The 27,774-nt window shown below is 42.2% G+C and overlaps 1 protein-coding gene across 7 annotated transcripts in view; it reads right to left on the bottom strand.

Moving 5' to 3' along the window:
• The window catches only part of SYNE2 (spectrin repeat containing nuclear envelope protein 2), a 257,594-nt gene that overhangs the window by 187,845 nt on the left and 41,975 nt on the right, over window positions 1-27,774 (bottom strand). For 6 of the 7 annotated variants that reach the window (XM_034767822.1, XM_034767824.1, XM_034767818.1 and 3 more), the window contains exons 4-23: window positions 25,645-25,740; window positions 25,141-25,218; window positions 24,956-25,048; window positions 23,874-24,049; window positions 21,785-21,981; window positions 20,912-21,012; window positions 19,968-20,069; window positions 17,641-17,778; window positions 16,518-16,682; window positions 14,959-15,071; window positions 13,580-13,736; window positions 10,487-10,583; window positions 9,783-9,970; window positions 9,442-9,606; window positions 8,914-9,069; window positions 7,491-7,664; window positions 5,061-5,219; window positions 4,623-4,796; window positions 1,132-1,266; window positions 836-991 (exon numbers count right to left, since the gene is read on the bottom strand). In XM_034767822.1, the coding sequence (XP_034623713.1) occupies window positions 836-991; window positions 1,132-1,266; window positions 4,623-4,796; window positions 5,061-5,219; window positions 7,491-7,664; window positions 8,914-9,069; window positions 9,442-9,606; window positions 9,783-9,970; window positions 10,487-10,583; window positions 13,580-13,736; window positions 14,959-15,071; window positions 16,518-16,682; window positions 17,641-17,778; window positions 19,968-20,069; window positions 20,912-21,012; window positions 21,785-21,981; window positions 23,874-24,049; window positions 24,956-25,048; window positions 25,141-25,218; window positions 25,645-25,740 (2,820 nt within the window). The remainder of the gene's footprint in view (window positions 1-835; window positions 992-1,131; window positions 1,267-4,622; window positions 4,797-5,060; window positions 5,220-7,490; window positions 7,665-8,913; window positions 9,070-9,441; window positions 9,607-9,782; window positions 9,971-10,486; window positions 10,584-13,579; window positions 13,737-14,958; window positions 15,072-16,517; window positions 16,683-17,640; window positions 17,779-19,967; window positions 20,070-20,911; window positions 21,013-21,784; window positions 21,982-23,873; window positions 24,050-24,955; window positions 25,049-25,140; window positions 25,219-25,644; window positions 25,741-27,774) is intronic. The other variant, XM_034767825.1, reaches the window with a different exon arrangement.

The raw sequence follows: 27,774 nt of genomic DNA, 5'->3' as shown, positions 1-27,774 counted from the left end.
GAGACATTTTCCCAAAATATTCTCCATCACTCTCTCTCCTCTGTAAGAAGCAACTACAATGAAAGAAATGACACTCTACTCTCTTGGCCAATATGAGAGGAATAGAATGCATCTGGTATATATGCTTTTATATACAGTGTGTGCTGTTTTTCCTCACATAAAAACACCTTGGGTGAAATCCTGACCCAGTTAAGGTTAATGGCAAAACTCATATTGACTTTACCGAGGCCAGGAGTTCACACCTAGAATCCCTGTAAGAAATAAATATGGGCAGATCTTGGGGAATACAGTGATGGCTAGGTTCACCTAAGGTGAAAAGAAAATTAAAGAAGAGATGACTGAGAAAGAGACATGAGTAAAAATGTTAAATGTAAACCAAAGTTTATTACACACTGTGTGAAATTTACCCCTGGGCAGAGGACTAGCACAGGCCTATGAACCATAAAGTACCACTTAAAGTCACGTGACTAGTTTGTGTGCAACACAAACAAGGAGTTAAACGGGGGCTTCCGTACAACCATTATTGGTAGAGTCAGCTCTATGAATAGGACCTTTGAATGGGAGCTACAGTGCACATCAAGTTTGTTTTTTCAATTATTACATTTTGAGTAATTAAGGATTAAAAATAAAACCATCTGTAAGAGATAATTATAAAGTAAGGTATAAACTGAAAAAATGTAGCATTCTACTGGCAAGGAGGTGACTCTTTGAAAGCCTGCTTCGTGCAGTGAAGGAACAGTCTGAAGTTAGAAAGAAAATTAAATGATAAAATGCAGAAGGATATACAATACAGTCACCAAGCAGAGAAGTTGAGGATAGCGTTTTTATACAATACCTCGTGTTCTTTTATAAGTCCCTTGGTTTTACCCATGCTAAGGAGTTTCTTCTCTTTATTTATTTGCTTACTGAGTTTTGAAAAAGTTGCATTAAATTTCCCTATTTCAATTTCCATTATGAACTGAATACATGAAATGATTTCACGATGAACTGCCTGCAAAGTACAGAAAGCACTGTCTCAGTGTGATGGTCATGGGGTGACAATGGGCTACAAAGCAAATACAAAAATTTGTTTTTCAAGAGACCAGGTCTGATAAGAAAAAGCAACTCATTCTCTTAGGTATATTTTCTCACCTCCCATCTTTCACGAACATCTTTGCATCTTTCCTCCACTGCTAACTTTTCATGAGCTGGTGAAATATTTTTCAGTTGGTCAGCTGCTTTCAAAAAATTTTCAAGAATTCCTGTGTCCAAAATGCTAAAAGCTTCCTGAAAAAAACAAAACAGAATTGATCTTCGCTTATGTATATCGTAAAACAATTTCATTATCATACCAAAACTATACAATAATGAATGACAAGGTACTTATTATTGGGCTGCAATGGCAAAAGGCCAGATTGTCCCAGGCCCTTGTGTGGATGCATAGGCGGGCCAGAGTACAATTGCACTGCTGCACATTCTGTGTCTGAAAATGAGCCAAGGACAACTGCAGCCCCTGCGCTTGGGAAAGTGCAGTTACAGCTCCCACAACACCTCTCACCGGAACATTTTGTACCAAGGGGGAGTGGACAAAGTGGATCAGTGGCTATTCTCCCTCCTTATGCCCAGACAATGGGGCACACCTCCTATATGTGACAGGACGCAAGGGAGGGGTCTGTGACTTTGTGACGGGGCGCCTGGCCTGCACTGGCCTTGAGGGGGTTAAAACCAGCCTAGGGAGGCTGAGCAACAGCCAGTCAAAGGCGGGGCTGCAGGGGAAACAGCCAATTAGGGCGGGGTGTGCAGACAGTTAGGGCGGCAGATGGACTAGCCAATCAGGGCCCAGTCGGCCCATATAAAAGGAAGCTGCAGACTAGAGGGAGTTAGTCTGCTGCAGGGAGCCCTAGGGAGAAGACTGGCTTCCTAGAAGGTTACAGCGGGATCAGCACCTGGGAAAGGGCAGGTGCTAGCAGGAACCGGGGGAGCTAGGGAGAGCTCCTGGTGGGCTGCCAGGACTTACAGGCTCGAGGCCCTAGGAAGAGGGAAAAGGAGCTGGAGCCAGAGGCAGGAGCAGAAGGAACTGACACTGCGGGGAAGTGGCCCAGGGAATAGAGACAGTGAGCTGAAAGGAAGAGGCAGCAGGAAGCTGCTGTTTACAGGGTCCCTGAGCCAGGGCTCAGAGTAGTGGGCAGGCCTGGGTGCTCCCCCCCATCCCAACTAGTCGTTGAAGGAGTGGCCTGGCTGGGGACTGCCAAGTTGTTGTGAGGAGTGGCTGGACTCTTGGTGGGGGAGTCCGGTGAGGGGCGGAACCGGATGGTGACACAGCCAGAAGGCTGTGCCACGAAGCAGACACCGAGAGAAAGGAGCTGTAATGAGTCTGCAGGCGGAGGCGAGGACGGGAGAGCCATCACCACCCGAGGGCATACTTGCTGGGACTGAGCTAATTCCCAAAATGCCCAGCAGGTGGCGCCAGTGTGGTGAGTTGCCCCATGACCGAATCCCTATGAGCATTCCCAGTGCTGGTTCTGCACTGCTTTTCAGCCCAAGGCAGTCCTAAACTGTGCAATTTAGGCCAAGTTTTTCAAAAGTGACTAATGCTTTTGGGTGCCCAACTTAAGACACTTTAAAGGGGTCTGGATTTTCGAGGGTGGGTACTCAGCACTTCCTGAAAATCAGGCCTCTTTAAGGAGTCACAAGTTAGGCACCCAAAAAACTGAGGCACTCAGCATCTATATCCACATTTGAAAAGTTTGTCCCAGAGCTGGGGCACATGATAAAGCAGAGGTGGGCAAACTACAGCCCGTGGGCCACATGGGGTGCGTGGGACTGTCCTGCCCGGCCCTTGAGCTCCCGGCCCGGGAGGCTAGCTCCCGGCCCCTCCCCTGCTGGTCCCTCCTCCCCCGCAGCCTCAGCCTCTCGTGCTGCCAGCACTCTGGCCCGCTGCTCCTCCTGGGCAGCGAGCTCCTGCTGCTCTGAGCAGCATGGTAAGGGAGCAGGGGGATTGGATAAGGAGCAGGAGGTCTCGGGGGGCAATCAGGGAGCAGGGGCAGTTGGATGGGGCAGAGGTTCTGGGGGGGGGCAGTCAGGGGACAGGGAGCAGTTGGATGGGGCAGAGGTTGGGGGGGCGGTCAGTGGATGGGGAGCGAGGGGGGTTGGATAGGCATGGGAGTCCCGGGGGGCCTGTCAGGGGGTGGGGGTATGGATAGGGGTCGGGGGGGCAGTCAGGGGACGGGGGAGTTGGTTAGGGGCTGGGTCCCGGGAGTGGGCAGTCAGGGGACAAGGAGCAGGGGGGGTTGGATAGGTTGGGGGTTCTGAGGGGGGCAGTCAGGGGGCGGGAAGTGGGAGGGGGTGGATAGGGGGGAGGGCACAGCCTTCCCTACCTGCCCCTCCATACAGTATCACAACTCCGATATGGCCCTCGGGCCAAAAAGTTTGCCCACCTCTGTGATAAAGGATGAGACCAAAGGCTTTTAACTAGCCAAGGAACACGACTGTGGTTCCCAGATGTACATTCTTGAGTACCTTATAGTTGCCTGGGTATGGGAGTGATGGAGCCATATAAGAAGACAGATAGTATACAGAATAGCTTATATAAACAAGGAGGTTGAATTACAGTAGCTTTGAGAACTTTCAATTTCCTTTTATGTAAATCTCCATCATAACACCCCCATATGATTATAAACAACATAATCTAAACTAGGTTTTACTTCCCTTCAAATTATGTCAGCTAGGTGCTAAAAGTTACTTGTGTGTCTGATGGCCACTTAGTCAGTCAACTTTCAAAGTTTTGATAATGCATTTACAACTAATAGCCAGATGTTTAATAGGGCATTGTTGGAAAAGGAGAGACCTCCTAGCATTAGTGGCATGGAGAAACAAAGTTCAGGATATCCTGTCAATGGAAAAAATGAGACAGCCTTATTTTAGGATCAAGATTTTATAATGTGAGGTTACCATTTTGGGGATTTAAACAAAATACACTCAGATAATGATAACATAAAAATCCAGGTTGTGAGTAATATTTCTACAGAAAGTTCAGGTATGTTAATAATGATAAAATAAAAAGTTTTAAACAAAGGTTGTAAGAACTGCCAAGAAATATGTGCTCTTTTCCACATCAGTGTAAAACAGAGGTCCCCAAACTGTAGGGTGTGTCCACCTATGGAGGCACAGAGGAATGTTTGGGGGGGCATGATGGGGCCTAGGCCAGGCCCCATGGGGGGTAGGGAGAGAGTGCCACCCAGGCCCGCTCCGCTCCCAGCTCTGCTCTGGCCCCATCTCCACCCCTGGCGCCAGCTCCTGGTCCCATGTCCAACCCCACCCCCAACCCCCGACTGTGGCTCCACACCTGGCCCTGGCCTCTGGCTACAGCTCTATTCCCAGACCCAGCCCTGCCCCCAGCTGCGGCACCAGCCTCAGCCCCCTTACCCATGTCTGCGTTTCCCCACCCCAGGAACCGCAGCCACACTCCCGGCCCCGGCTCAGAGTGCGAGGGGGGGCAGACGGGTAAGGGAGGGATGACCCTGAAAAATTTGGGGACCACTTGTGTAAGATTTTTTTAGTCACAAAATCTCATTATGAAATAATGTGCTCTGATAGTCAAAAGCTTCATATGACACAGGTAGGAAGTAAATATTTGAACCCACCTCATTTTTTGAAATGTGCTCATCAGGGCTCACTTTTTGGCTAATGAGTTGCATAGCTTTTAAAATAGATGTTTCAAGCTCCTTCTGGGATTTTTCAAAATTGATCATGACCTCCTTTTTTGACAGAGTCTCTTCAGATTTGGGTGAGACAAGGTCTAGGTTATTCATGGCAGCCTAGGAAGAAAGACAATTTGTAGAGTATGCATGAGTATCGTTAAAACAATTAAAATATTCCTTTATAACATGACTCAAGTTTCTCAGCTTTGGATATAAATTTTGAAATCTTTTCTCATTTTGCACCTGACAAGAGAAGAGTCGCTCAAATATTTTAAAAATATTTATATTTTACATGGACCCTAAAAGATGTTTTTCTAACCATTTAATACTACAGATAAGGATATCTGTGTACTGAATATGATAGTGATAGGGAACAGAGACCTGGAGTCTCTCTCTGACTTCTTTAATTCGTGTCGGTAGCCCAGCTGTCTCAAAATCTGGGAGGGACACCTGGCTTGAAATATTACGTGTCAAAACTTGCAATATTTCTTCTGCTGCAGCAACTTGTTCTTGGCACAAGATCCTTCTGGCAATTAGGATCTGTTTAGATGAAACACAACAGAAGTCTTCAATATTAAATATTATTATTTATATCATTTAGCTTTAGGAACTGAATTGAAAGGCAAGGATTGCTGAAAAGTAGGCAATATTTGGTTATATATGGACCATGCTTTGCAATTACAGGTCATTATCTTGTAGTCCAAAGTATCAACATCTGGGGGAGTGGGTCTGGCACCAAGCAAAAAAGAAAGCAGAGAAAACAAGTTGTCAAGCCATCTAATTCCATTGTGATGGGGTATCCACCCCACAAAAGACCTGAAGGGGTCAGATGGCTAGGTAGGCCAATTAACTGTCCAGGCTGCACCTGAAGGAAGAGCCAGGGAGCAGGGATTAATTAGAGGAGGCTCAGCTGGATGGGAACAGGAGGCGACTGTGTAAAGCCCAGGAGCTGAAGGCAGCTTGAGGCTCGGGGAAGTAGTCTGCAGTCAGTCATTCCCCGGGAGAATGGAGTTGTGCGGCTGGCAACCCCAGAGTGTGGGGAGAGCCAGAAAGACAACGAAGGCTCAGGGGAACAGCAGCAAGACAGACCTTGGCTGCTGAAGAGAGGGCCCCTGAGCTGGAACCTGGGGTAGAGGGCGGGCCCGGGTTCCCCTACCAGCCACTGGGGAAGTGGAAATCGGACTGCCCGGGATAGTTTGTGCTGAAATACTTCGATACCCTGGAAGGTGAGGACGATAGTGACGTGCCTGGAGGGCCAAGTCACGAAAAGGAAGCTGCAGCTCCTGGAGCGAGAGGGTCCACAGGATGGAGAGAGCGCCCGAGGAGGGCACAGCACCTGGAAGGAGCTAATCCCTATAGTGGCCAGGAGGAGACACCCCTAGCAGTGAGTGGACCCTGTGACATCCATACACATATTTGACTTGTACTTAACTTCTGTGATTGTACTTGCTATCACTGTTATATGTTACATTTCTTTGCCTAACCTTCTATTTTAAAGTATCTTTAAAATATGCTTGTATACATACAACCTAGCAACTGAACATACAAAGCACACATTTGCATGTGCATTGTCTGATCATGAAAATGTCTACACATAGCAGTAACTGTATCATGTGAATAGTCCCACTGAAGTAAACAGAAAGTCTCATATGAGCAAAGTTACTCGTGTGTATATTTGCTTGCAGAATAGAGCCCCAAATGTGCACTCTGCTGTTTAGAAAACATGCTTGGATATTTTGAAAGCACAGCTTACACCGCTGGGTTTGGATATTTATCACTGTGTGTCTTTGAGAGCTCTTTTGATCTATGAATATTCACCTCATTTTCAAACTATCCATTACCATTCCTCTGATGATGATCTATGCTTTATTAAAAATGTCTCTATTATGTACTGCAAGTGAAGCAAGGACTTGATCTTGTATACTCATGGGGGACATTATGTTACAATCTTATTGAAACACAACTCATAGAAATTTAAGAGCATTTTTTGTCACTTTCACATTTTTAACAAGCAAATGTCACACTGAGAACGGGATTTAGTTTATGTACATGCACACACATTCTGAAAATTCATGTATATTCTTTTAACATGCCCATACCTCCTAATACTGTAGAGTTTACCCAGAGTAGGAGTGCACAATCTCTAAGTAAAATAACCCTGAGACTAAAAACAAAGATCTTTGCAACTATACTGAGGACTCCTTCCCTCTTTACAGAATGGATGTTTGAATCAATTTCCCACAGGGTCAGATGCACAAAGTACACAGCAAGCAGCTGATTCACACGCCAGCCAGAACTCTCTACAGGTCCCCTTTCCAGCCAAGGAGGACTGATGGGATAAAGTGCTTCGTCCCCGGGGGATAAATGCATTGCCTCTGCAGTAAATATTATCACCAGCATTCATCACACTCCCACTTCATTAATTTCCAGGGTATTAGTCAGCAGGGTGTTTGCTGGATTACTGAGGGGGTGGGAGCGCCTTTATCACACAACTGTAACCAGTTGAAGAATGGGACTGAGATCCTTCTTTAGACTCTGACTGAAATCTGGGAGTGACGATGTTTGGGGGAAAATGCAGTTACCATGATGGGATACTCAGGACTCTGACAGGAGCCATCCTGAAAAACAATGTTAGACAACTAACCTAGTCCTAGCAACATTACAGCACCTCCTTCTCTTAGTTAGCCATTTATTAATACAAACTCCACTCTCATTCCTGCTTCATTTAACACAAGCCATTGAATTAATAACTCAGGTTCTGAGAATCTGATGAATGGGTAGATATTTTCAACTTTATATTTGCATTTCTACCTGTAAAGATTGTTCTGTTGAGCTTCCCACGCATCCTTCATGTTTGATCGTCTCAAGAAGGCATTCTGTTTCTGTGGCCCAGTTTTCTGCTCCTTTGAGAAGCTCTTCCATTTTCTCTACCCTGGGCAGAAGCTCAGTGGCCTGTTCAGTTATATCTGCATTCTTTTCTCTAAGCTGAGAACATGGAACACTTAGACTCTTAGCAAAGTTAGTATTTGTAAAATGCTTAGAATTTCTTCCCTCCCTCCCCCAACCTACATTTCCAGCATTTACTCAGCCATTGGGTTACTTTCTGGCTTTCACTCTGTGACCCAAGAACTTCTTAATGCAAACTGACAAGGGAGCGCAATGGGGTTACAGGAATCTCCTGATTCTGGTATGCACATTCTGGTTCACCAAAGAATGACATGTGAGGTCTCAAATGAAAGGTGGTGTCACTCTGGTCATCAATATCATTATGAAATTTATGTACAGGTGTTCTATATAAACTGAAAACATGTTCTTAAAGTCTGTATCAAGGTACTAGTCACCAGAAAAGGTGAAAAACAGGTTTTCTGTCAGACAGGCTACCTGTTTACATGTAAATTGAGTATTTTCTTGTTCACAGTGGATCCTCTCACCAGTCTGAACTGAATGCAAATGAAGGATTGTAAGAAAGAATCTAACAGGAAAAGAAATGCAGCGGGAGAAGAGAATCTTATCTGGAGTGTGGGACAGCACATTTGCTTTGTGAAAGAGGGGTCTCAACCAGGCTTGGTTGAAAATTCTGGAGAGAACTTTGGTTCAGATACTCTCTTGTCAAAAGAAGAGTAAGTTGTCAGTTAAGTATAGGCTCTAGAAAGCATGTTATGATTTTGTTTAATATGTACCCATTTGTTTCCAATATTCTTACTCACTATTAGTTGAATCGCTATTCTGTGATAAACTTATTCTTGTTTTCACTATAATTATATCTAAGTGCTGTGGTGATAAGCAAAGTGCTGGTCCTGAGTTGAATCTTACAGGCCGCTGAGTTCTGTTCCTGTGGGAATCGCAGGCCTGTAATTCTGTAAGTGTTCTGGGGAACAGGGGCTGAACACTGCAGAGAACTCTGAGTACTCAGGGGTTACTGTGTGCCTATCGCTTCCTGTACAGAGAGAGCGAGACCTGTGGACACCTGAAAGGCCATGCTTGTGCTGCCACATACGGTTTCAGGGAGCTGATCTACAGCAGGCAGAGACAAGACTACTTCACACTAAGAGCTGGTAGTGGTGAGGTGCCTCACAGTCCTGGATACCCCTGGGGACCATCACATACACCCCGAGGAGCATAGGTGGAAACTGGGACTGAAGTGGAGATGCAGTGCCCAAAAAAGTGTGGCTGTATATTCAATAGATAAAACTACGCAAATTTAAGTGCTGATGAATATAGGAGAACTTTTTACCTCTGCATTCTGAATGTGTTTCTTACTAGCCTCCGTTGATATATCTGCTGTAACACTGAGTGCATTTGGCGCTGCCTCGGCAGGAGACTGAGAATTTCCATTACTGTCAACAACTGACTTCTTTTGCTCTTCTTGCATTCTCAGTAATCTCATCTCCTGTGAAAATGTTGCATAGCATTTTATATTATCAATCATTTATTGGCACAACAGTATCATTAATAAATACACTTTTTAAGGGCTCATCTAGAAAACTGAAACAAGGGGCGCTCGTATATTCTCAGCCATATACAACATTGCATTCAGTGCTAACAGAGGACTTTTACACAAAGAGGCAGTGAGAGTTACAACTGGGAACCTCTGTGTATTGCTTGCTTTACCTGCTCCAAAATGGATAACACTGAATTGTATGAAAGCTTATTGATCTGCAAATAACAATTGATCATTATACTGTTAAAAATACGGCTGTGCTTTTGAAATCTACATAACAAAATGATCACATGAAAGGAAAACGGAGCTGCAGTTACTTACAAACTGTGTTCTCTTTATAAATTTAGCCCATCTTGTGTTCAGTTTTTTCAGTTCTTTAGAAATATCTGATCCCACTTGCTCATTGCTGACTTCAGTTAAGAAGTTTCCAGCTTCATTTAAGGAACCATGCACTGAGTTCCAGTCTGCCAGAATCTCAGTGGGGACCTATAGAGATGCATTTAAACGGATTAAAGACACACCATGCAGTTCTTTAATATATTTCCCAAAACAATAATAATAATTTGCACTTATTGTGCTTTTCATCCATAGACTTCTAAGTGCTTTAAAAAGGTGAACAAGTATCTTTATGCTTAATCACAAAGAGACATTCAATCAAATACCTTTTTAAGATGTCCTTTTCGTGTTTCATCCAGCCATGTCTTCAGCAAATGAACGTTCTCCATATAAGTAGCCCAAGAACACAGAACTTTTTGTAGGACAGTGTTTACATTGTAAATATATTCTCTGCACATAGAAATCTTAGAGTCTACCATCTTAAATAGTTTACTAGTGTCTGGAGGATCGCCAACTAGAATATTAAATACATGATAAAACAAATGTTAGAAATAGACACTGATTCACATTAATAATTTCAAAATAATATTAAGCACATTTCTCAATTGCTTGGGAACTGCCAAAATAGAGAAGTGAATCCTTCCTCCTTTGGGTGCTGAAGGGGAATATCATTAACTGTTTGGAAAAACGTAAACCAACTAAACAAAACCAACATTCTGCAGAAAATAAAAGAGGGGTAGCCGTGTTAGCCTGTATCCACAAAAACAAGGAGGAGTCCGGTGCCACCTTAAAGACTAACAGATTTATTTGGGCAAAAGCTTTCGTGGGTAAAAAACCCACTTCTTCAGATGCATGGGAGTTTTTTTACCCATGAAAGCTTAGGCCTAAATAAATCTGTTAGTCTTTAAGGTGCCACCGGACTCCTCGTTGTTTTTTTAGAAAATAAAAGTATCAGGAATTTAAAACATTAATAATGATCAGTTTAAAGCACAACTCTTAATAAAGTATTATGTTATTTCCATGCACTTACCCAAGACATTCGTGCTTATGTTTTTGTTTTTCATGTCTTCACATATTTGAAAAGCAGTTTCTAGTTGAGCTGTGACTCCCCTTTCTTCAATAAAATCCTGCCCAAAGTTAAAGGGAATTGAGATGTGTAATACTGACTGACATAAAAATATGTAGAAAATTCAGTTTGTGATCAATTAATTTTTAGAACATGAACCCAGAAGATATAGGCCAAACATAAACAGAGCAAAATCAAGTTACTTCCACTGCATCCCATCCCCCACCCTTTGTATGAATTATGCCTATTATAGGGCCTGATCTTGCAAACTGTTACTTCTGTGAGTAATCCTAACTCATGCATTGAGGGTTTGTCTACACAAACACTTAGGGTATGTCTACACTAGAAGCACTGCTGTAGTGTAGACAATTACTACAGTGATGGAGGGGATTCTTCCATCACTGCAGTAAATCTTTCATTGACCTAGCACTGTCTACACTGGGACTTAGGTCAGCTTAACTAAGTATCATAAGGTGTGAATTTTTCACACCCCTGAGTGATATAGCTAGGTTGACCTAACTGTCTACTTTAGGCATAGGCCAGCCCTTAATTCACAGCAAGCCGGGGCGTGAATCTACCCCATACCAACCTGCCATGGAATAACTGTTTGAATGGACCCTGCTGAAGCAAATTAATAGTTCATTGATAAGCGTTGATCAAGTCCCATTTCAAAGAGGATTAGATCAAAGCGCATTAATAAACAGTGAATGCATGTCACCAGAGTCCACACAGTTAGTCCTCAGCAGGCTAGAGCGGGGTAGGTTCACACCCCAGTTTACTATGAACAATTGTTCATGTAGACAGACCCTTAGGCCATTGACTCAAAGAAACCACAGTACTTGTCTGAGTCAGGATAAATCATTTCTGAATTAAGTTCTTAGATCATAAACTCCTTGGGGACGCTGTTTGTTTCTGATAAGCCTGTAAAGTGCCATGGGCACCTATGGCACTACAGAATTAATACACTTCTGGTTTGGGGGATTTATTAAGTTCATTTTTTTAGGATTTACTTTTTGCAATTTTTGAATTGTATGTAGATGTCCAAAAATCAAGGGGTTTCACAACTTTGTTATTATATACTATATGTTCCCTAGTGCACTTTAACACATCACTGTCTCAAACAGCACTACATTTATGCACCCTAGGGAACTTTACTGTGCACCAGCAGGGTCAACATGGCCCAATTAATGAGCAACACTTAGTGTACTTTAGAAATCACACCTCCACAGTCTGCATTACTGCTCTGTATAGAGAATCTCTTGAATACCAATAACAATTTCTGGTGTTTATTGGATAAACATGGATTTTTTTTATATCAGGTATGTTTTATTGCTGTTTATCAGTTAAAACCAAAAATCAAAAGCCCAATAATATATTATAATAATGAGTCTGTGTTAACAATACACCAAGGGGCCAGATGAAACTGACAAAATCCAAGAAACTCAGAGTAAAGGCTAAATTTCAATTTTCAATCCAGGTTATGGGTTATTATTACTGATGTCTTCAAGAACAGTGTGATTTTACACAACATGTTGCCCCATCCTGCAGTTCTAATGCAGGCAAAATTCTCCGATTCTAATTGGAGAATTGCCTGTCTAAGGACTGTAATATTGAGCCGCATATGTGCTGTAATAACCGGTCACAAAATGGGAGGTAAGCACAAAATGTAATCAGACAGGTTAACTCATCCGCAACGAGGACCATAAGGATATGTGCATATTGGGGAGGAGGAGAAAGAAGGGCTGCTGAGTATTACTCTCTGGGACTAGCAGGTGGTGGCAGACGGCTTCTACATTTAGAGTCCTGCTGCTGCAGAATTGTGACAGGAGGCACAGCAGACCACCTGCTGTCCTGCGTGAAATATTTGTGAATTTGAGGCAGGGAGTGGGCTGATATTGCTGGCCCTCGTATACTACAGGAGGAAAGGAGGCTATTCAACTGTCCCCGAAGACAATGACAGAAGAGAGGAGGTCACAGACAATCACATCATCAGAAGAGAGAGAGAGAGATAAATGGGGGAGAAGGGAGAGTATTCAGGGCCTGTCATGGAGAAGGTATCTTGGCTCATGGCTTTTGCTCAAAATCCTGCAAAAACTCATCACTTTCATAGGATCTGGACTCACAATCAAATGAAACTCAGTGGTTTGGATTGAGTTTTGCTTTGGAGTTCTTGGGTTCAAATGAAATTGAAACTTAAGAGTGAAATCACTCTCACTGGATCCAACAAAAAAAAGCCTCACTGAATCCAGGCCAGAGCCAAACCAGAGTGTTTTATGAAACTCTGGGAAACTGTAACCAGAAAAGAGATACTGAAAAAGAGATGGAGGGAGGAAAGAAATGCAGCATAAGGTGTATTATTGTAAACATTATCCATACTGGCAGGGTCCATTTTAGTGAAAGATGATGGTCACAATCACATGGTCACATTTAGCACAGTGAGCATAGCATGAGTACAACAGCCTTTGATCATTTATTTCAATGAGCAAAATTAACCAGCTTCAGAAAGGGGGTTACTCCTTCATCACTCTATATGTTTCTCCTTGCAGTACAGTGAGAAACTGCTGGGTGGTCATAAATAACATTTTCATTCCATAGTTGTTTGTAGTGTTGTTATAGCATGTTGGTTCCAGATATGAGAGAGGCAAGGTAGGCAAGGTGATGGCTTTTATTGGACCAACTTCAGTTGGTGGAAGAAGGTACAAGCTTTAGAGCTACACAGAGCTCTGTACCTTTCCACCAGTAAAGGTTGGTCCGATAAAAGCTATTACCTCACCTACCTTGTCTCACCTTTATTCCAGTCTGAAGTGTATTTTAGCTATATGAGGCATACACATATCTACAGCAAAATGAGAAGATGAACATGGTGATAGCAAGGTCTCTTATAAAGATACAGGTTCAACCTGAAACCCACCCTCCTTTGCATAAATCTCAAATTGCCTCCAGCTACGAGAGTCCATGCTGGATGGCGTTAGATCTAAGGCTGTATCCAAGAGGGCAACTCCCACCAGTTTAAATTGGAGAACAGTTGCCAAAAATATAAACTATTTTTAAGCTTACATGCCAATCTCTCAGCAATAACTCCACAGATTCCTTAGTCCCATATTTGATATCCCTGATATTTAACTTTAATGTCACTTCATCTGAGATAGCTGAGCACAGGCAGTAGTGGTATTCTAGAAGTATGCTGAAGTTTGAAGACTGGATATTGCTGAATCTGGAAAACAGTAGAGTTTTGGAATTAAACTGGACATAATAAGCCATTCATTTACAGAGAGAGACCTCAAACCTAAAAATTACCTGAATTCCAGATATATGCAAACACAGTCCCTATTGTTGAAGAGGAAATAAATTCTAAAATATTTAGGGTTAATATTTTATTTATTATTATAAAGGGTTATTTAAGTGAATAATGACTTCGGCACCTTAATTTTTGGATGTCCAATTTAAGAAATCTTAAAAAGGGCTGATATTCAGAAAGTGCGGCGCATTCACTGTCTGAAAATCAGGCCCTTGAAAGGTGTCTCTAGTTCAGCACACAAAATCACTGGTCACTTTCGAAAACATAGGCTTTAAACTGCATGATGATAACCTGATCAGTATAACTGAGATGGAACAAAACCAAATTAAAAGTGTTTCAGAATTTACACAAGTTCAATATAATGGTTAATTTTTAATGAGAAGATTAAAACTAATATTCCCCTACTAACTCATCTTCTGTTTTACTTGGACCAGTCTCACAATCCTCATACACCAAACCACCTCTTCCTTCCTCCAAAACCTACATCAAAACACAATTTTTTCACAAAGGTTTTCAAAATTGACCTCTGCAAAATCCTTACTCCAGTTTAAAGTCACAGCAATGCCCATCTTACTACAGTAATAGCATGTGGCTGACCTGCTTTGCCTGTGTTTGTACTAGACAGTAACAAATGCCTTGAGGTAGGACCATGTTTCTGTATATGTTTGTAGAACACAAAGCACACTGTTGATGCTCAACAAATAATAAAACCAGAGATGGCAGAATGAGGCAGTCCAGTTTTGAGCTAAGAGCTGACTTTGTCAACTGAACCTTAAATTCCAGAATTCTTTAGCAGATTCAAATGTTTAATTATTTAATAATACTTTGTACTTATAGTGCTTTCATCTGTAGATCTGCACATGATTTTAAAAGATGGGTAAGTATCATTATCCTTATTTTACAGATGGGGAAACAGGCACAGAGAAGTGATAGGAAAAGATCATGCAGCAAGTCAGTTGCAGAGTTGGGAACAGACCATTTATGCTTGTGCCATCTAAGTGCACAACAACTGAACAGAGAAAACAAGTAATTGGAGTGTTTTTCCATAATGGTGTTAAGCTTGCTAAAAATAATAATTTAACTTAATATGAATGTAGTCAACTCAGGTGCCCAACAGGGTAAATCTGAGAATTGCAACCTTCTTTTCATGTCATCTAGCTTCTCAGTTGGTACCAGTGGTATATCCTTCTCATCTTTATTCTCAAAGGATTGAAGGCTGACCAAGTGACAGTCAAAATAATCCATCAAGCCCTGGAAAAAAATGTTATAATTAAGATATTTCACTGCTAAGTATTGTATTCGGGAATATGCAATCAACTCCCATATTACAGTGGGAGCTATTAAGAAAATACATCTACCACAGGATCCTCACTTCAGTTTTTATTCAGTACAGTATAAATGCATTTCCTACATTACCCCCAAATGTGAGTATTTACCACAGCATAGTAAAAACCTCACCAGTCTCTCGATATATAATATTGCATTAAGTCAATACTACCAGTGTTTGTGTACTTTTAAAGACACCCTCTCCACATACTGTAGTGCAATATTACATCTTTTCAAAGTATGAAGCTCTTCCTTTGCCACGTTAGATTGACAGCAAGACCTTGTAAATAAATATCTTTAGTTAATTGTCTGATACTGTAAAATCACTATTTAAAAAACCGTTTATCCCATTGATAATATATTAACCTTTTGATGGCAGAAGTTGGAATTTTTGCTGCAAATCTAATGGGAACATATCACAGGTGCCAGTTGCCAAAAGCAACAAACTGAACATACAAAGTACCCACACAGAAAGCCTCAGAGTACTGCACAACACTCCCATACGAATATTACTGATCACAATATGGAATGCAGCATTCCTGTAAACTACTATTAAATACTGATGCCACCTGGGAATTGCAGGTGATAAAAAGTGTGTGTCACAGATGAAGGGCACAGTTATAATTACAATATGTTAGAATTAATCATGTAATTAAAGACTATTATAATGTATATGTACAATGGGGACAAATTAAGGTTGCCTGAAGCGGTTCCCGGAAGCAGCGGCATGTCCCTTCTCCAGCTCCTATCCAAAGGCACAGCCAGGCAGCTCTGCATGCTGCCCTGTCTGCAGGCACTGCCCCTGCAGCTCCCATTGGCTGCAGTGCCCAGCAAATGGGAGCTGTGGGTGTGGCGCTTGGGGCAGAGGACCATGCAGAGCGGAGCCCCCTGGCTGCCCCTATGCGTAGGAGCCAGCGGGGGCCATGCCACTGCTTCTGGGAGCCACATGGAGCGGCCCCCGACCCTGCTCTCCATCTGGAGCGCCGGAGCAGGGCAAGCACCAGACCCTGCTCCCCAGTGAGAGCTCAAGGGCCAGCTTAAAATGGCTGGCAGGCCAGATGTGTCCCGCAGGCTGTAGTTTGCCCACCCCTGTGTTAATATGATCAAAATACATTAATTTACTCACTCTACCAAGGCTTTCTCTTACATCTCACCCCCATGAAGTCATAAAACTTTCCTACAAAACTCTGTATTTATCTGGTTACCCTGCCATTGTTCAAAATCAACAGCTGCTACCAAAGGCATCTTTAGAAGCACATATATTCTCCAAAAGAAATCCAGTAACCACATTCCCTCCCAAAAACTAACATCACTTCCATAGTAGGTGCTTTAGTGGGTCAGATTTAACAAGTCTTTTTTTATTTAACAAACCTTAAATAAGATAATTTTTTCTTTGAAGAGGGCCATTGCTTTACAGTGATCCTGCGAATCAGGTAAACCTTCTGCCAGCAGATGTTCTACCTCTTGGAGCCAGACCTCAATGCTGTCTAGAGGTGGGGGTAGTGCACGGTCCAGCTTTGTTTTCCATTCATTAATCTAAAAGACAAATACATATCAATGGTAAAATCTCTCTCTTTGTTTCTTACCCTATTCTCAGGGGATTAACAAGATTATTATATATAATACTTGTTAATCTAACGTTCTAACTATCTCACAGACAAATTGTGCGCCCAGTAGCAAGCAGGCAGTTCCCACAGCAGTCAAATGGGAGTCATTTGGGTGCATCCAAGGTCACAATTAGCTCCCCTGCTTGCAATCTTCTTGGTGCTACAGGGAATTGAGCATTTTTTGTCGCTATACGATGACTAACAAAAAGTTTTGTCACAGGGAAATCTACCCGATGTTAGTGGCACCTTGACAGATGACTTCTATCATGAGTAACGTGCTCTGTCTTTCCATCAGTGTGGACCAAAAATGTCTGATCCACGCTGGCCACTTATCAAGCAGAGAGATACTTGGTAGTATCAACCCTAGCCATTCCAAGCCTATGGCAGAGTTGGAGAGTGCAGGAAGGCCACCCATGCCATGGAAAAAAATGTCTAGTCAGCTGCTGACTCTATTGCTCACTCTTTTCTCTGCTGCCTCATTATTGTAGCCCTAATTATGTCAAACCGAACATTTTAAGCAGAGATCGGCCCGAAACTCTGCATCTGAACGCTGCCAAGCTCAGAGGACAATCAGATCGAGATCATACTTTGCATGCTGCTAGCAGCCCTAGGATCAGATAGGCATAAAGAGAGCCACGTTTGCCGTCACCCTCCTCCATCCACAAACCCTCAATTTCTCCCCCACACCTTTGGAGCCCTGCACACAAGGCCCAGCTCAACTGGACTCAGGATGGCGGCCAATATCTAAGTATAGTGATTCCTCCCCCTCCTCAAAAAAGGAGGAACATAATTATACTACAGTATAAATTCCTGGGGGGAGCTTTATCCTCTTCATAGAATGTGTTCACATTAACAACATAAACAGCAACTAGAAATTCTTCTGTAACCTGGGAGGTTAGGTTATCCCATGCTGCTCTCATCCATTTCAGATCTTCATTTAGCTCAGGCACACTTCTTTTTGAAGACAACACTGGCAGAAAGGATCTTTTCTCTTCATTAAACAATTCCATAAATGACAGCATTTCCTAGGGTTAAAATGGAAAGGCAATCTATAGTGGAAAACTACCACATGTAATAATTCCTAAAACCAGATATTACTGTTGGAAGTGAATTTCTGGCTCCCATTTACTTCAGTTGGTGTTCCAGATAAGGAATGATGGAATAATAAAACCACTGAGGTCAATGGGAATCAGGCACAATCATCTAATGGCAGTATCTGGGCCTTACAATATAACACTATAGCTGAATCTTTATTTAATATCATATTAATACATTATTCCCAAGCAAATGCACAGTAATAGCTCTAACTTTTTCTAGTGCTATAACTATTCAACTGTACTGTGAAAAATATCTTGTCTGAGACTAGGCATAGTGTCGTGGTCAAAGACACCCATGCATTGATTTTAGTTTACAGACTCTAGCCTGAGGCCAGTTTATTGACATACATAACAGTGCACTCGGGTGCAGTCCGAAGACTGACACCCCTAGGTCAGCACGCAGGCTGCCTTTATTTCATTAAACCGCAAGCACAGCACAAACAATATGTCATGAGTTAAGAATTTGGGGTTGGCGTCCGTTCCCCTTTCCTGGCACCTTCCTCATTATTTTCCGAGAATTGGGTGTTTTATTTGGGTACGGGGGTGCTTGGTGGTTTTTCCCCAGGGGTAGTACTTGGCACCAGTTTGGGTGCATAGTACCTTCTGGGTGTTACGGTCAGTATACCGGGGAGTGGTTGACAGGACGCTTAAAGAAGGTATTTAATTGGCTAGTTTTGCATTTAGCTAGAAATTTGGGGAGGTTACAGAGCACACAGAAGAGAACCAAGATTGGCTACCTTGCATTTAACTGGAATCACGGAGTGGGTCACAGATCACCCAAAGGAGAAGTTGCATTTAGTCATTTTGCATTGAGCTAAAGTTACCTATTGCTTCACACAAGCGGTTATTATATTTCATCAGCCATGTGAACATATTTCATTAGTGCTGCTGCTGGGGCTTTTTATGCTGGGGCTTTTTATTCTTTCCCTCCTTGCCCCCCCCCCCCCCCGCCTCCTCTGGTCATGACCCTTGACCAAGTTTGGCAGGGAATTGTGCAGTCTAGTCTAGTTCAGGCCCTGGCCTGTACTGCTTTCTGTAAGGGCTGTCAACATAACAGACCTCTGTCAGAAGGGTCTTTAGGATTACTTTGGTCATTAAAAAGAAGGCCCCCCAGTTCTTTTCCCCCACAATAGTCAACATGGGGAACTTGAAGGAGAGGATATTACATGTTAGATACAAAGCCTAAGTGTGCCACACAGGTTGGGGGGGACATTTTAAAATCAATTACTTTTGCATTTTGGCTGTCAATGCATAGACTGTCAAGAGGGAAGTCAGACCAGCTGTAGAACATAAGAGTAAATCCAGCCTGCCTGACTCTGCATGGAACTTAAATAAGAGGAAGAGAAGAAAACACTCCTCCCTGCCTATTATTATATTCAATCACTTGTTTTCAGTCAGACTTTGTATGGGTTCATGTTCTCTCAGGCAAATTGTGACTATCACCCCACTATTAGTGTAGAGGGCCCTGGACTCAGCAGAACCACTAGCAAGGGAAAGCACTGCATAGGGACTGCAAGTCCCATACTCTTCCAGAAGTATAGCTCCTTGGGGTCTCCTTGATGGATGATGGGTTTGGGGGCAGGCTAGGGCCAGTGCAGTATGTGGATCCACTGGCCATTCTTCCCCTGCTCCTAAAGAGGGCAGAGTGCAACACCCATTAGGGGTTGCTGCAGCATTGAAGCTGCAATAGCACTCACTGTGTGGGGAAGGGGATAATTACTTCTCTAATGGCCCCATAAATCTCCCTCCTACATACTCGGTTACCTGGGCTGTACAAATGGAGGAAGCCATTCCCCTAAGCTATGAGTAGCAGCCAACATTTCCAGCACCCCTTCAGTGACAACAAACTGGTGTGAGGCCTACAATATTATCACCATAATAACTGAGAAGCATATATCTGCATTCCTTCTGGAGAGGGAATTTTATATTAAATCTTCCTCGGTGACTTTGCTTTATTTACCAAACCCAGTGACAGATTTGTGATTTGTTGTTGTTGTTGTTAAATTTAAATCCTCAGATTGGACAATAACATGAAAAGCTACTTTTGGGGAGCTTATTTTAATATTTCTCTTTGCAAATACTATCATATTGAAAAATGTCATTTAAATGCTACTTACTTGAAATTTTCTATAGCATGTTTCATTTTCTGTATCAACCAACAACTTTGTTAACTTCTTCTCTTGTGTGGTCAGCCAGCTCAAGGCCTCTTTTACTTTTCCCTGGTAATTGGAGCAGAAAATTCCATTTTTGCATTCTGCAAGTCTTATTTTTAGTTTGCATTGTGCCATAAAACAACACACTAGTGAAGCCTTCCCACTCACTAAAGGTCTGTTCCAAAGCTCATTGAAATCAATGAAAAGACTTCCAGTGATTTAATGAGTTTTGGATCAGGCTCTACAAATAGATGAAAGCCAAAATCTTCAAACCCGGTGCCAGAAGTTAGTTTCCTGAATACAGTAAGGCAGCTTGAAACAAGTAGCCAGACTTCAGGGTGTTACAGGAACATTCTATCATATGTAAATAGTTGGTTAATAGATAAAGGTGCCAGTAGATGGCATTCAAGAACATACAGCATACATCCTGGGTTTTGTAGACCCAATAGAATTCTTGCTGTGCCCTCCAAATGGATTTCTCTGGCTGCTCTTTATATCAGCTTCTAACGAGAAGGATCTGGGGTTGCTCAGCACTTTGGAAAATCAGTCTACTTCTACCTAGGTACCTCGCTATAAATTTGGGAGCTTGCATTTAGGCAACCAGGTCTGCAAATGTTGGCTGGAATACTTATGGACATCTTAACTAACAAAAAAGTGAACTTTGCGACAAAGTGTCTGTCTACACTATTAAAAAAATCTACCATGTTGGGGATTTTGGTTACAATAAGATAGGGACACACAAGGTTAGAATAATCTCAGTTGTGTCATTCACACGCCATGTTTTACAACTATGTTACTGAATCATGCTACAGGCTTTGCAAAGGAGGTGTTGAAATTCTCAGGCAGAGTTATGAAAAGCAAAAAGTACACTCATTTGGCTTGGTTCAATGATAAAAGAAATGACATACCTGCATGTCTTCTTCAGCCACAGGTAAACTTCTGGAATACTGCAGAAACTGAGCCACATAAGTCATGATAGATTTTTCATCTGGACTGATAACATCGACATCTGTGAGAGGTAGCACACTATTAGATCATTTCTGCATATTTCTCAGTTTGATTGTACAATTATATTCTACAGAACAATCATGAAAATTTACCAAATACAAATAAATTTATTTTTAGCATTTCAGTTAAGATTTCACTGAGAAAAACAGTATTAAATTGATTTTTTTCCTCAGGAATATTGTAATAGAAAACAGCAAATTAGAAGAGAAGTGGGCAATTGTTAACGTCATCATCATGCAGCTTTATATTCTTTCTTCTAAAGGATGTTCCTGTAATTGTTGCCAAGTCAAAACTCCTATTAGTTCAGGTTCCCTATGAACTATTCTGCAACGAATCTCAGGTTAGAGCGTTCTTACTTTTATCATAAAGATCAGTATTTCATTTTACACCCCAATTATCACAGTGATTAAATATTAAAAATTCTATTTAGGTACATGTACACTGCAAAAGAAACCCTCAACAGCAAGTCTCAGACTCCAGCTCAACTGACTTGGGCTTGTGCTACAGAGCTAAAAATAGCAGCCCACTTAGGCTGGAGCCCAGGATCTGAAACCCACTCCCCTCACAGGGCTTTAGCCTGAGTGGGAATGTCTATGCTGCTAGTTTTAGCCCATAGCGTGAGCCCTGAGCCTAAGTCAGTTGACCCAAGCTTTGGAACTTGCTGCCACAGGTTTTTTTCACAGTGTAGACATATCCTTTGTTATAAACGGACCTTGGTTTGACAGTATCAGCATCAGACCTTCTACCAAGTATATGCAAAACAGATCATTTACCTTCAGGTTCAAGAAGTCTTGGAATATTTAATTCATGTTCTGCAATTTTAAAAGCCTCCTTCAAATTTTCTTTGTTGGCTCTACCCTTTGCTCTGTCCATGTCAACTAAATCTGGTCTTAAGGCCTGGATGATAGCTAAAAAAGCCAGTCCATTCCTCCAGCTTGATTTGAAATCTGCCACTTTGATAGATCCATGCCTGCCCCAAAATCATAAAGAATAAAATGTCATGTTCTGTTTTCTCAAAATATTTAATATTCAGTTATCAATACAATGTAAACCATGTCAGACTGGGCCTAATCCAAATCCCATTCGAGGAATCTTTCCAATGAATTCTGTGCAAGCTGAGTCAGCCCCATTATGCGCAGTCAATATAATCGGTCCAACAAACTTAAAAACTGAAATATTTTTCATTGCTTAGTATCATGCTGCTTTTACTTCTTGCTATGTGCTGCAAGGGCACTTTGATGACCAAATTTTCTTTTTTTATTTATTACATTTAAGGCATCTATCAATGCCTTTTACAGCACAAAAAACAACAAATGAAACACTAAGCTTAGCCAAGTGCAACCCAGATATTTTTCTACAAGCTAATAGGGGTCAGGCATCTTGCTACCTGAGGCCTTTTTGAAAATCCCAGCCTTAAATGTATTACATTATTTTTGGAAAGATTTTTTTTTCCAAAATGTTCAACTGAATTAGGACTAGAGAAATGAAAAAAAAAATATTTAGAGAGGGATCCCACAATTTCTACAATGCATCTGGTGTCTAGATGATAACTGATGTACACAGAAGATGCACGAGTCACAATGAGTACTGAGAAAACAACTTCTCAAAAAACGGTTTCTGTATACTGGATATGATGGTATCTGAACAGGGGTTAACGCAGAGTGCCAGTGATCTTTCATGATTAAAACGTGAGGGTCCATTGATTTAAAAACCAACATTGGTCTTAAATATATATGTTATAGCTGTCACTGATATGTTAAACCCACTCTAATCGCAATCAAATAGATTATACCTTTAACCCCATAGCCTTAATAAAACAAATGAAAAATATAGAAAACGTAAGAAAGATTCAACTCCTGACAAGTGCTGTATATACATCCAGCAGAAAGCACCTGCTGTGCTGACAAACACTCTAACGAGGGTGACCAGATGTCCTGATTTTATAGGGACAGTTCCGATTTTTGGGTCTTTTTCTTATATAGGCTCCTATTACCTCCCCCTCCGCCCCCTGTCCCGATTTTTCATATTTGCTGTCTGGTCATCCTAACTCTAACCTCCCACTAATATGAATGGATCATTAGTGGGATGACACCTGAAAAGGTAACCTGGAGAGCTAGAAAGAAAGGGCTGAGGTTTTGGTAATATTTTTAAAAATGTATTTGTGCCAGGCAGTGGTTTTTCAAAGAAATTCAAATGTAAAGCCCTGATCTTGCAAAACCAAATGCACATGATTAGCACTCTCATTTAAGTCAATGGAATGACCTGCAGCGTGTCAAGTTAAGCAGGTGTATAAATCTCTACTGGAGCAGAGCCTGAGCCTTCTTAACTCTATAAAAAGACCCTAGCTCATGAGACGCCTTCTTTTGACTTGTGCAGTGTTCTGGGGGGGAAATGCATGAACTGGGATGCTGATTCTTTTCTAGGCATTCTGCTTTTTTTGTTCAACAAATTCTTGGACGATTAGTGTAACTTTGTTACTAAGAGAACCAGTAAATGCTAATCCAACAGGATTAAAACTGGCAAAGCATGCAAGCATTGCAGTAGGCACATTACACAGAGAATGGAGACAGCTGATAAAAAAGAAAGCCAAACAAGCCAATTTATTTATCAGTGTTATATTTGTACAGTTAGCGCCAACTTTTTATATTTAAAGGATCCATGTCAACATAGTTAGGCCCCAAACTGAAATCCAAGCTTTGTTAGAATTGTTGTGAAATGTCAACTAGATTCTAATGTGCTACTTTTTTGTTATATCTAGTAATCAGTCACTAAGAAATTAAACAGACAAAATATAGCACCTTTATAGGGTAACACAGTAAAAATAAGCAAATGCAAAGTTTATAAGCCTTTCATGGTACTTACATTGAACATTGTTCCTTCACCCACAACAGGAGGGCCTTTTTTGCAGACATCTTCCACCGTTTCTTAACTTTACCTCTTTTTCTTGCCTGTGGGCTTACAGATGAGTCGACGACGCTCGAACAATCAAGAGATGGCTGATTATAACTACTACCAAGGGTCCACGCAAGTTCTTCAATCTACCAGAGACAGGGGGAGAGTTTAACAATGCTTCACTCTGAAGAATAATCACAGAGATCAGATGCAGAGACCCATTAAGAATAAGAAATCCAGTATGATTTTATTATAGCTGGAGCCGTTAGCCCAATACTTCCTCTTATAAGACGGTTTTCAGTAGCTTATAACTCTGTCAACTTTAACTGTTGGGCTCATATGCTCCATGCTGAGTATCTACCTCAAGCTGAATTTGTTTGGAACATTTTAGCCAAAACAGTTAAGCGATTTCCAAAAACAAAACTACAGAAAAATACATTGTTTTGCCCATTCTGGTGACCCTTTCTTTCAAAAGCTGTGGCATACCGATACTTTGTAGTAGGGGTTTGAAATTAGGCAGACCTTTGTGTCCAGGAGGTGCCTTGTTCCATCCCCGTTAAAAGTCATGACATTTAGCCATTCACCCAAACTTAATTCCCCAAAGATTCTGTCTGCATTGAGCATGCTCCAGCCCAGGGTTGAGAAGAACCTTCCCTGTTGCAGCTCTGGGCTGCTACAGGCTGGGCTGGGCCCAGGCACCAGACCAGAGAACAGGTAGCTGTCTCTCCTGTGCACATACCTGTAGGCAGAATCTGGCCCATGGTTTTAAACCAGTTATAAAAAAAATTAACATGCATATCACACTGCTGTCAATCATATCCTGCTCAGCTAACAGGGACTCTAGTACCCATTTCAGAGAAGCAGCTACAATGTACAATTAGAACATATTAGATGTTTCTTCTCTGAGCCAACAATTCAGGCATACCACATAAGCAGCTTTTTGGTTTGTGTTTATGCATAATTCATCTCATTTTGTGACCATTTCATTCCACAATTTTTTGTTCTTTTTTTCCTCTATTAAAAATACTTTCCCACATCACTGCAATACTTACATGAAAGTGTAATATAATTGTCCAAATTAGGCCAAGCACAATGGAAGGTTTTCCTTCAATAATGTCAGCAACATGAATATTTATGAGTTTGATCTGGAAAAAGAGGACCATTGTTAAAGAAGGAACATGTTCCACAAACTAAACTGGTGTGAAGAGTGAATTTTAAAGTTAACTTTAATACTAACTGATTTGTTCTTTAAAAATTTCAAGGCATTTTCTATATTGCTTCTGCACTGGAAGGTGTTGCATCCTTTTTCCCGTGACTACAAAATAAAAAGAAAACATTGCACAGTCAGCTGTGACTATCGGTTTTATTTTAGATTGTTCACCAATAAAGGCCCAAATCCTGCAAAGACTGATGTCGGATTTTGCATCCATTGACACCAGTGGCAAAGCGTCCATTGACTTAAACGATGCAGCATCAACAGGAAGCCTGCTCTTTAGCACAGTACAGCTCAAGCGCAGTGCCAGTAAGTTCTTGCTGCTTGAGCCCTAGCAGCAGGGACGGCTGATTCTGAATGAGAGAGCCTGCAAGCCAGGGGACAGTTGTTCCTGGCAGTGGAAGGAGTGACAGGTTACTCACCCACTGACTCCAGTGGGACTGCTCACATGCTTACAGTTAAGCACATCCATAAATCTTTACAGGATTTAGGCCAAAGTCAGGATTTCATTCCTTTATTTTATCTTACCAATTGTTGGCCTGAAAGTACTTCCAGCAGGTCCAAGAGCACACGACCTTCTTTGACGTCTGTATATAGATCTGAGATAACGGAAGGAGGAGTATGCTGCAAAAGTAATACATTTAGGTGCAAGTTATATACTGAATCCTGAAATTGCCATCGACCAAAATATCATTGATTGTTTTGCTTCTTTTTTTTAAAAAAGTTTTCATTTCTTTGCCCCTTTCTTTTGTTCCACTTACCATTATTCTGCTTATTTCAATAGAACAGTACAGAAAATGGATTTATTTTAAAGCTGAGGGCCCCAGTTCAAGAAAGCATCCTTGTTCAGGAAAGCACTTAAGTATGTGCTTAACTTCAAGTAATTAAAGACAATTAACTTTAAGCACATGCTTAAATGCTCTCCTGAATAAGGGTGGACTTAAGCACCCACTAAAGTGCTTTCCTGTACTGAGGCCAAAATGATCATGTTTCTAGCTATCCCTTTAAGGATGCTAAGAAGAAGAGGGTAACTCAATTTTGATGCAAAATTTCCAGTAACTAACTTTGAAAAATATGAAGGTCAGAAAGAGCAGTTGATTAACATTGTTGCTTTTCACCAGCGAAGCCTAAGGTTTGAATATTGACTCTGGAGATAAGTGAAAATGAACTTTGCTATTTGCAGACTTCACAAAACCACGTTGTGACTGCCCATCTCTGCTCAAGAAGGGACCAGCACTGGAACAGCTGGCACGCCGCAGGTCAGGACCAAAGTGCATTGACAGAGCAGATTTGTGAAAGCTTACAAGTACCTGCCTCCTCTGCAGCTATTTCTGTTAATCCTTGACTTTCACTGAATTAAACCAATGTTTTAAATGCATTCCAGTGTAGCACAAATATACAACAATAAAACAAACAGCCTATGATAATGCCTATATAACACCACCACCAAAAAAACCCCAAACAAACAAAAACACCACACAAATATATAACCACACACACCTGTCTCTGCCGCGTGCATGTTATTCAACAATTAAAACATATCTTTCCAGGCTATTTTTCCCTGTTGAACCATGAATATTTAAATTTGTTTGGTTTATTCATTCTTTTACATTTTGCTCTCCAAAGTACAGTTCTAAAATTATTCACAAACAACAGCAACAACAAAAAAACAACTTGTTTAACATTAGTTAAGGTTGCTCTCCTCAGTAAACAGATCATAAAAAATTAGGAAATGCAAAATAAAGGATTAAAAGTTTGTGAAGTCAAGCACTCTCGAGTTAGGAAATGCCAGAATGAACATTGCTCATGCAATCTTAATTCAGCCCCCTTGTGCATATGCATTATGATACATAGGGTTACCATACATCCGGATTTTCCCGGACATGTCCGGCTTTTTGGGCCTCAAATCCCCGTCTGGGAGGAAATCCCAAAAAGCCAGACATGTCTGGGAAAATAGGGAGGGAAGGCCGGGGGTGCTCGGCCGGGGCCGGGGCCGGGGCTGGTGGTGCTCGGCTGGGGCCGGGGCCGGGGCCGGCGGTGCTCAGCCAGGGCCGGGGCCGGCGGTGCTCGGTCGGGGCCGGAACGGGGCCAGGGGTGCTCGGCCGGGGGTGCTCGGCTGGGGGCCGGCGCCCCAGGGCCTGAGCCGAGCCGGGCGGGAGATGCCAGGGCCAGAGTCTCTTGGCCTGGGCCGGCCGGCTGCCAGAGGGAGCCGCTCGGCCAGGGGGACCGGAATGGGCCGCACTGCACCCCGCCCCAGCCCCAGCTCCAGCTTACCTGCTGCCTCCCTGTTTCAGGCTTCCTGCAAACATTTGATTCGCGGGAAGCAGGGGAGGGGGAGGAGCAGGGGGCAGAGCGTTCAGGGGAGGGGGCAGAGTTGGGGCGGGGACTTTAGGGAAGGGGCGGAGTTGGGGGCGGGGTTGGGGCCCCTGGAGTGTCCTCCTTTTTTAAAACTAAAATATGGTAACCCTATGATACAGTCATTAATTACATGATCCCATATTATTATTATTTTACAAAAACCCTGGTTCGTCCAGTGCACAGGATGGATCTGCTCTGGGGATGAATTGGGATTGTGTAGTGAAGGAGCCTGTTGTCTGTAGGACGCCTGCCACATTTGCTGCAGAAGTTGGTAGGTGTGTAGTGAATGAGCCAGAGGCC

Source organism: Trachemys scripta, chromosome 4 (assembly GCF_013100865.1).
Source record: "Trachemys scripta elegans isolate TJP31775 chromosome 4, CAS_Tse_1.0, whole genome shotgun sequence".
NCBI classification, from domain to species: Eukaryota; Metazoa; Chordata; order Testudines; family Emydidae; genus Trachemys; species Trachemys scripta.
The sequence above is the reverse complement of the archived record's forward strand: the minus strand, read 5'-3'. Positions and strand labels throughout refer to the sequence as shown.